This window comes from Priapulus caudatus, unplaced genomic scaffold (assembly GCF_000485595.1).
Source record: "Priapulus caudatus unplaced genomic scaffold, Priapulus_caudatus-5.0.1 Scaffold67, whole genome shotgun sequence".
In the NCBI taxonomy this organism is placed as follows: domain Eukaryota; kingdom Metazoa; phylum Priapulida; class Priapulimorpha; order Priapulimorphida; family Priapulidae; genus Priapulus; species Priapulus caudatus.
In genome coordinates, this window is record NW_014577128.1 from 421558 (window position 1) to 432294 (window position 10737).

The following is a 10737-nucleotide window of genomic DNA, read 5'->3' on the forward strand; positions in this document are numbered from 1 at the left end:
TTATTCTTTATTACCTTCGTCGCACTTAACTTAACTTTTCGTTCGTTGTCGTTCTTGGTAGTTCTTGGTTGTTAGTTATTGTATCTATCTATCTATCTATATATATATATATATATATATATATAAGACGTTTAACAGGCACCCTACATATAAGCCTCATTCAACTCCGAGTGTATGTGTGTCTCTGCTGTTCCGTCCATGGTGATTATTTCCTTAACTCAGCATGCGTCTCCCCATAGCACTTGCATCGTGACGCTCGCCAACTATCGACTACTATTCTATACGCCTTTGTGTTGTAACTGTATAAAGGCACACGCAACTAGCATATCCTAGGGAGATAATTTAGTTCTGTGATATTTTCTCTCTTTTAGAAAAATACCTACAAAATAGCAATATTTATTAAAGTGGCATGCATGCCTTCCTTGGTAACTAAAATCCTTTCTCAGCATTTTGTGCTTTAATGCTTGATTCCCGTTGACTATTATATTTGCCGTGAGAGACTGTCCGGATACCACTATTTGCTTTAGCAGTGATACCACACATATCTCAGGTAATATCGGGAAATATGTATGCAAATTCTGACATACGCTAGTGCGTGTATTTCTTTACACTAATGGCCATAGTTGAACGATACGATCACTAGTTGGTTTTCGGATTCTTACACGGACACGCGAATACATGTACATCAATTGTTTTGTAGTTTGTTACACGCGTAAGCTCAATTCAATTACGTTTCACTAGTAAATGGCGGAGAGTTGGTTTACTTTGTTGAGTAAATGTCTGCCTCTCATCTTACTCTTACGACTTCATCTAAGTATTTTTGTCGAAATATAAAGGTAACACAATGCAGTGTATGTACATGCGACTCAAACATAAGGAATTATTGTAAGAATCCTAAAACGTGCTACGTATGGTATGTTATCGTTAGAAATCACACGCACATTGTATGATAGAATTTGCACACACTCATACCGGTAATACCTACAAGTATATAAGGAAACATGCATTTTGAGCATTTGACATTTTTCACGAATCGTGTGTGCATATGTAAATATTAATACCTGTATATATATATATATCAGAAGTAGATAATAGGGATTATCTATTATTCCCTATTATCTACTTCTGATATATATATATATACCATCGCACGCTCTCGATTTGCTGAAGCTGAACACTCTGCAACATGCGGTGGATCCTTACTGTATAGACATCGCCTAATCCCCTCGGTTTCTGCGTCGGATTCGAGGTGTTACGATCACTAGCATTGTCTGTAGGTTCCTTTGCAAAAACCTGACAATATAACACGGACACGCAACCGCATAAACGTAATTAATAAACACACAGTTCGTGTGGGAAATACTGACAAGCAGATAGAAAGTCCGTGCCATGGTCGTCCTGGTCATACTTACGGTGCGGTCGCATCACGCAGATGGAAACATGGCGGTCTATCGAACCACATATCTATAGATGCTAGTGATCGTAGCATCTGGTGTGCATGCTTGAAGCTCTCTCTCTCTATTTCATTCCAGAGCATGGTGGCTCAGATCCTACTCTTGCATTGCTAGAGCACACTAAACGTTGATTGGTATGTGCAATAGCTGCAGTCTTGTCTATACACAGCGCGTGAGCATAGGTCAGTTATCACCGCGTTGCACCGCCACCGTGTGAGAACACATTTTGAGATACTTAGATGAATTTGGAGCTGAGAGAAAGCGGAAGAGGGAGCAAATGCGTCAGAGAGTGAAAGGAACAGAAGGGTGAAGAGAGAGATGGGGGAGTGAGAGGGAGAGCCTGAGAGAGGAAGACAGATAGCGAGAGTAATAGAGAGAGAGAGAGAGAGAGAAAATGAGAAGAGAGAGAGAGAGAGAAAGAGACGGGCAGCGAGAGACGGGGAGAGAGCGAGACGGAGACACGGACCCTAACAGCAGGGTCGCGCTATTTTCCCATGTCGGCAAGTCGGCCATGCTTGGCGTGACAAGGTAAGCATTCACCTGTATCTGACTCACCAATTCAGCCGTACGAAGCGCAGGTACAGAGAGGCGCCACACGAGGCTGTGTTAGATCGGAATCCACCACTGCGAGGCTATATAGCGCTTGGTATATTGAACTATAAATATACGTTGGAGATGTTGATTCCTATATGTAAATAGGTAGCAACGCATTGCCGAGGTACCAATGGATTCTTGTTTAAGCACGTTGGATGAGTATATAAAATCTTCTCATAGAGAAAGTTTCCAAACGAGAAAGGTAAGATAAATATAGGTAACATTCTATCGAAGTATGTTAACAGATAAATAAAAACTGTACAGCGAATGCTAATACACAAGAAAGCATTAATGTATGAAACACAGATGTCAGCATAAAATATCATAAACATTAATCAACCCTACACCCTCTAAGAAATAATGTATGTCTACTAAATAGCGCGAATATCATGTCATAATAGCGGGAGATTGATCTGCTGGATTGCAGGCCCGGCTATACATAGACACACTGGATACGGAAGCTTCAGCCTGTCGCTGCTATTTAGATTCCTGCAACGTGATTAGCGGAGGCAACGCGATGCGACGCATTGAAATAACCGCAACTGACATCTGTTCGCCGCATGTTGTTCTGCAATTAACAACACGATTACGCGCCGTAATTAAAATAGCAAAATTGCCCAGTCGCTTGGAGCAATCTAGTTAAACGCGGAAGAGATCGAGGGGAAACAGAGTGAGAGCTCAGCAACAGAAACGAGGCGGTGAGTCCGGGGAACGCGGGCGCGGCGTCGACGCAATAGCGATGCTGACAAAAGGAAGTAATTAGAAAAACGCGAGAAAGTCAATCGCACGCGTTAATTAGCGATTGCACGAGCAATCAGTAGTCAGGTGCCGGGCTGGTAACCATAAATCCTCGGTGACTGCGAGAGAAAGCAACGAAAAGCAGAGAGGCGCAGGGAGAAAAAACACAGTCAGAGAAAGGAAGCGAGAGACGAAGAGCGCTCGCTTGCGGTAACTCATTCACCCACCAATTTCATCAAAGGTTACCGCGACCAAGTCGAAGGTTTGAAACATGCGAGCGTATCACGACGCAATTACATATTCGAATCAGAAAGCTAATGAGAGAGGTACGTAGCGGAAGGCTGCAGGGATGCAGCGTGGTTCATAAGTTACAAGACCGCGAGGGCAAATAAAAACGAAACGCGGGCGACCTGCAGTCAAGTGAGATAAGGAGTACATAATTAAGAGGTATCAACTCCGGGTAAGATCACACCAAGAGACGCAATGGGACGAGCAAAGAACCTGAGACTCCATCGTTAACGTTGATATAGCTGCTAGGTGTGACACGCGGAGGTCACGTGATATTCAGATTCGGATGCCTCGGGTCGCCGAACAAGGTAACTGTTATGATACATTATATTTACGCAAGGTATATAGTGTATACATGCACACACATAGGTGTAGTGCAACACCTGCATGCTTAATCGAAGTAAGGGGCTTGCTCCGGAGGTGGCCGGGGGAAAGGCACATCTGGGGCCGGACGAATCAGCAGCAACGAAGTACAGTCCGACGCCGTATGTATATCGACGTTATTCTTACGCATTTTGTGCATTTTGTATGCATCATGTGCATTTTGCTGTGCCTACGTGCGTCCGTTCTCCTGTACGAATTCACTGTTTCCCATTTGCGAAAAAGATGCATGCGTTATGCGTTATACGTATATAGCAATTTCTCTCTCTCACCTTCGTATACGAGAACGCGTGAAAACGTTCGCTTCACTGAAGACGTATCGCGACACGACTCGGATTGCCTACCGAACATGGCGAACGCAAAAATAGATTTGCGCGACTCACTGCTTGACTACCTCCATAGCAACGAGACGCCGTGTTTCGCGCTCACGTTTTAATCAACTACGCCTGCGCGGAATACACACACAGGTCGAACATTCTCGAAGCGTTTGGCGAGCGGCGTGTGAAGTAGATCAAAGGAAGCGCACTTTCTTACATAGTTTTGGCTGTTAACTCGTTATTGAACTGCTTTAAAGAAATTTCGCGCGAGCGCGCATATTTCTCTAGATTTCGAATGCGCATAGCTAAATCGAATCTACTTAGTTCCTCTCTTTCGTCGCTATCCGCCGCTTGCTTTGAGGTGAGATTTTCGGATAATATTGACCAGTAGCTGTTAGGTAGACGACAGCACGTGTACGAAATAAAATAAACATCCCCTCGCTACTGTCATTTTTTGTACACGCACGTATAAGTGCAGTGTTTTCTCCCCGGGAGGTTCCCTTTATCGCCGGATCTAGCTCAGCGCTACGAGTAAAGATCGCGTGCGAACAACCCGTGCGTGTACGCCTACGTAGAGCCATTGTTTGGACGCGGGTGGGGGGGGGTGCTCTCGCCAAGCTTCCCCCGGCAGCAGGAGGAGGAGGAGGTGTCACGCGACAGCGTCGGTTTGTGTTGCTAGGCGACGATCGGTGGTCGTGATCTCTCACTCACGCGCATCTATTCGCCATCGAACAGGTGATGACGACGCAGCGACACCTGTCGGCAGTCGAAAGGACTCGCTCTGCAGCGGCACACTGACAGCTAGCTCTCCGAGCCGCAGCGTCGCATCCGAGCATCGGCTACGAGCGAACTCTAGCGACCACACCGTCACCGCCGACGACGCGCGTACAACGTCGGCGAATTCTTCGATCGGCGACCAGTCAGCTGGCCGACTTGGCGACGCCGTCGACGTCGCTGCGTCCGCCACGTACAGTGTCGGCGATGATGCGGGCGACCGGCTCCGTGAGAGACATGCGGCGGCGGCTGGCAGCGGGGAAGAGACGGCGGGCAAGGATGCAGATGCGCAGCCTCCCGAGTCGCACAGCCTGCTCGGTGAGGCGCGCAGTGTCGAGCGGCTGCTGGGCATGCCCCCCGGGCACGATAGAGCGCACAGGACGAAGCCACCGCTCACGATGAAGCCCACGCCGCCGCCGCCGCCGCCGCGACGCCCGCACGCCGACGCAACAGCTGACGAGGCCGAATGCCTCCTCCGGCAGAACTCTCACGCCGACGACGACGACGCTGACGACGACGACGACGCTGACGACGACGACGACGATGATGATGCTCGCAGTAATTCCGAGGAGCGCGAGATTATGTTAGTTAATAATCTGCCGAACGCCTGCCACGCGACGCCTGTCGGCGACCGAGCTCCCCCTCCCCACTCTCCTCTTCCACATCCACCTCCTCCTCGCAAGGTGACAGCGCCCGTCGCTGGAAAATTCGCCGACGCACCGAAAAGGACGCGAGTAAAGTGCGACATTGTCGAGTACATCTGAGCTGCCGATGTCCCTCCGCGCAAAGCTATTGTATTACCGTATAACTTAGGCAATTATCCGAACACATTTTGGCCTTACTCAGTCGATATAGTCTCTATCCATGTGTGAAGCACTCGATGAAGTGTTATCCCGTTCTATACGCTATGCGCGATCACGATTGTCTACACCGATGCAACGTTCACGAACTTATATACTATATATAAATATATATATATACGAACTACTAACGTTTTACTTTATAAAAACGCTGTACGTCATATGATCATGATACGCCGTCGATGACTGTGTTATAACACTTGCACGCGCCTACGGCTGTAGCTCATGTTTTGGTGTAATTCACTGCCGCTGCCATGTGGCATTTTATATAGCGGCGTAAACGACACCAATATTTGAATAATCGCATATAAAATGTCGGTTTCCCCCAACCATCACCACCACCACCACCACCACCACCACCAGAGCAGTCCCCTCGCACCGTCGTACTTTCAAACGCACCCACACACCTGCGGTATCGTTCTAACAGCTTAATAAAAGATGCACTAGGGCGAATGTGCGTTTGTGTGTGCGCGTGTGTGTCCGCTTTCCCCATTCTCATATACAAACAACGTCACGTAGTTTCATAAGATATGAGTTATCACAGCAATTTTGAGCTGTAAATGTGTTTTTCAGCTGATGTGTTCCGCGTGGATGTAAGCATAACAGTATTCTTGTACAAAATGGACGCGTACATTGTAGACCTTGTGTAAATAATAGATTTATGAGGAATAAAATCAGCGTATTTGATAGCACGCGTTGCGTATAAAATCGTCTTTCTTTTTCATACTAACTACATCGTGTTTCCCTGTCTTGCTACTGCTGTTTGATAATATGAGAGAACTATCGAAGAGCGATGTATGTAGAAGTGACGCATGTGTTTGTATGTCCGCGCATGCCACCTAAAAATGCCAATCAAGATACCATTTAACAGAATATATATAATATATATATATATATTGTGTATATATAAGTAAAAACATGGGTGGTCACGCAGGAGAAATCGTGTAACGAAATACGTTTTATTCAAGACATTTATTTTTGAAAATCCTCAACTACAGAGAAGAAGGTTATCCTAATCATTGTAGAATCGCATTCATTCCGACAGTGTGTCATGGTTTACCTGCGCTCTCTTCCACCTTGCGTTTTGTATTCGCACAACTAACACAGCCATCTGTATATGTTCACCGTCAGAGTATGTCTCTCTGTCTGACTACTGCAATATAATTATAATGAAAAGGGCGTTCTGGCGCTCTGCTATATATAAAAACACCACATTGTTGGACGCAATCAGCTAGTTTGCCACTTCTCATAGCTCGACTCCTGCCACGATGTTCGCGAGACGTCAAGTTTCTCCCTTAGTTAGTTATGGTTAGTTAAAAAGATAGTGTGCATGCGTATGCGTCCATGTGCGTCTGTCGCTAGGATATTATGGTACGCGCACGAACGTGGTATGAAATTTTAGTTCGCAGGATAAAATTCACCGGCACGGTATAACCCTCAGCAAAACGGTATTGACCTTAGCGACACGTTATAACCCACAGCGGCATTGTGTAACTCTCAGCGATACGGTATAACCCATAGTGACATGGTATAACCCACAGTGACATGGTATAACCCACAGTGACATGGTATAACCCACAGTGACATGGTATAACGTTGGGCGACACGGTATAACCCACAGTGACATGGTATAACCTTCGACGACACGGTATAACCCGCAGCGACACGGTATAACCCGCAGCGACATTGTGTAACCCTCAGTAACACTGTATAAACCTCGCTGACACGGTATAAAATTCAGCGACACGGGATAATATCACGCAAGGTTAAAAGGCCCCACAATAAAATTAAACATTACAATATTATATAAATATTAACTCAATAACTCCCCCGTAGAGCCTAGAGTATATGACAAACTATATCATTCAATTTTGAAATATAATTTAGAAGTGCAATACATCTAATACATATTTGTGAATGTGTGTCTGTTTGTCTGTTCTCGATGCAAATCAATACGGCGCACTCTAGAAATGTCAAAGATGTTCAGTAAGAGTAAATTTTGGTGCTGAATGTCATGGGCACATACATACATACATACATACATACATACATACATACATACATACATACATACATACATACATACATACATACATACATACATACATACATTACATACATTACATACATAGATACATCATACATACATACAGACATACACTACATACATACTAATACAAACATACATACATACAACATTACATACAATACATACATACATTGAATATCATACATACATTAGCATACATACATACATACATACATTACATACGATACATTCATACATACAAATTTACATACATCAGTACTTACATACATACATACATACGATACATACATTTACATAACAGGTATCAATACAATACCCATACATTCATACATACACATCATTATACATACATACATACATACATACATAATACATTAATACATATACAAGACATACATACATACGATACATAATCATACATACATACATACGATATATACATACAGTTACATAGCATACATACAATACATACATACATACACTAACATCATACATAACATCACATACATACATTACATACTATCATACATACATACATACATACTACATACATGCATACCATACATAACATACATACATACATACCATACATATCATACATAATACGATACATAACATACATACATACATACCATACATAATCATACATACATACATCTACATCATACATACATACATTACAGTACATACTAACTACATTAACATTACACTACAATAGCATACATACATCACATACATACATACATACATACATACATACATACATACTACATACATTACATACATACCATACATACATACATCCATACAACAATACATACATACATCATACATTACATACATACAACATCATACATTACATACTAATACATACATACATACATACAACATACATTACAATCATACATACATACATTAACTACATACATTACCATATCATTACATACATACATACATACAACGACCTACATACATACATTACATACATACATACATTCCATACATACATACATAGCAACATACATTACATACATCACATCCACGATACATAACATACATACATACATACATATCATTACATTACATACTACAGTACATACATACATACATACATAACATACATACATACATACATACATACACTAGCATACATACATACATATCACTACATACAGGTCATAATCATACATACATACATACAGTACATTACATACATACTACCATTACATACTGCATACATACATACATAAACATACATACATACTTACATACATACATACATACATAGATAATATTTTGGGTATTTTTCTTTCAACCAAGTGGTCACCAACTGAGCGCTTCATTTCCCGGGCAACGCCGGGTGTCCCGCTAGTAACTTATAAAAACAAAACAAGATAAAATGAAGTAAAAAGTGGAAATGATTCGAAACAGGTCTTTCCTCCACGTTGCTTAGTTGATGACGGACCATCTTCACTCGTAAGTATTTGCTTGGGCCATGACTCTGAACCAAGGAAGCGGCGGTTCCATGTTCGTGTGAAAGTATACAGAATATATCAGTCTTATAGTGTCAAGTCTATATAGCACTAGTCTATATACAATAGTCTATATACAATAGTCTAATAGTATTGTCACTGGGAAACGTGATAACTATGGCAACGACCTTTTCGTTGCGTCGTCACTGATAGTGAGAACAGGAATAGCTCCTTCGCTAGCTCTAGTAACTATAGCCCGCGTACAGTTGCCGCAGGCCTGCGGCGGAGCGGAGGGCTATAGTACTAGAGCTACTCCTTTGCTAGCTTCCTCACCTCGCTCTCTCTTTCTTTGTTTGTCTTTCTCGCTCTCTTTCTCTCTCTCTCTACCTTTCTTCCCCTTCCTTTCTCCCCATTCATCGATCCAGCAATTAATCCATCTATCTATCGATCTATCTATTAATCTATCTATCTATCTATCTATCTAACTATATACATACATTCGTATATATATCTTACTATAAATTAGGGAATTTCTGTATGTGTGTGACACGTTGCATGGGGAATTTTTTTTCAGTTTCATTTTTTTTCACATTCCACGTTCAAAAACATTAAAAAAGTGGGAAATTTTTGCTCCGAGCGCGAAGCAACGTCACAACACGAAAACACAATGACAATGTAAAAAACAATGTATAACCAAAGGCGCTCCATCTAAGATTTTCTAAGTAGCTCCATCTAATCTAAAACCAGAGAAATGTTATACATTGTTTCTTAAATGGAGCATATTTCGTTATGGACCACCTAACGGGCATGGACTAGTATATATAATCATATACCATTATATACATTTATTTATTTATTTATTTATTTATTTATTTACACTTACACGCATATTCATCTTGTGCGCATATGTATGTTTGTAGTGCGAAACGGGATGGTAAGTAACTGTTACCTAGGTAAACATGTCCTGCATATATCCGGTTAACTCTCTGTATACCCCTAATCTCCGGTGACCGGAAACTACTATATCTAGTTTTGTGCCTGTTGTGTTCATGTAATGAGCGTGTATCTGTGTACTAGCTAGTACTATAGAGTTAAAGTTGTTCGGTGTGTGGGTGATGAGCGACAGGTACGTTCTCCTATCATCATGGCGCTACAATCGATTTGCACAGAAGTCAGATACTCGCAATAGTATGGTTGCGACACATACTGGGTAACTATATGTATCATTTATATTACACATTTATTGTACATCAACTCACATATCGCCTTTTTATTGTATCAATATTTTTTACCCTTATGTGTGCCATAGGTGCTCCTTATTTTCGAGATAGAATTAGAAACTCTTTCTTATATCGAACGCATATGTAAATAATTACAATAATTATTTTCTTATAAATAACATAATGCTGAAGAATAATTAATGGATCTGTACTGCCCTAATTATTAGAATCAGGGATTGTTTCCGGGTATACAGCAGATACGCTGGTAAAATTTTTAAAATGTTTGTTGCCATTTTTTTACATTAAAAGTAAGAACTAACGGGACTAAATCTATCGTCAAATTCTTACCTGATAAGATTGTTTCTCAACTAGTTAAAAATTAATTAGCTAGCTTTTAAATCGCTTAGCGCGAGAACTAATGGGCCCTACGGAAGCCCCCGGAAGCTCTGAGTTTGAACAGCAAAGGCTTTGACTGGGGGGCATTTCCCCCCATGCCCCCCTTGGTGCCGCCGCTGCTACTACTACTACTACTACTACTACTACTACTACTACTACTACTACTACTACTACTACTACTACTACTACTACT

The 10737-nt window shown here is 42.1% G+C and overlaps 1 protein-coding gene across 1 annotated transcript in view; it reads left to right on the top strand.

The window, feature by feature from the left end:
* The window catches only part of LOC106821278 (gamma-aminobutyric acid type B receptor subunit 2-like), a 17610-nt gene extending 11554 nt beyond the window's left edge, over positions 1 to 6056 (top strand). Inside the window, exons 9-10 of the mRNA XM_014826019.1 lie at positions 4508 to 5014; positions 5980 to 6056. Coding sequence (XP_014681505.1) covers positions 4508 to 5014; positions 5980 to 6056 — 584 coding nt within the window. The remainder of the gene's footprint in view (positions 1 to 4507; positions 5015 to 5979) is intronic.
* The last annotated feature ends 4681 nt before the right edge of the window (positions 6057 to 10737 follow it).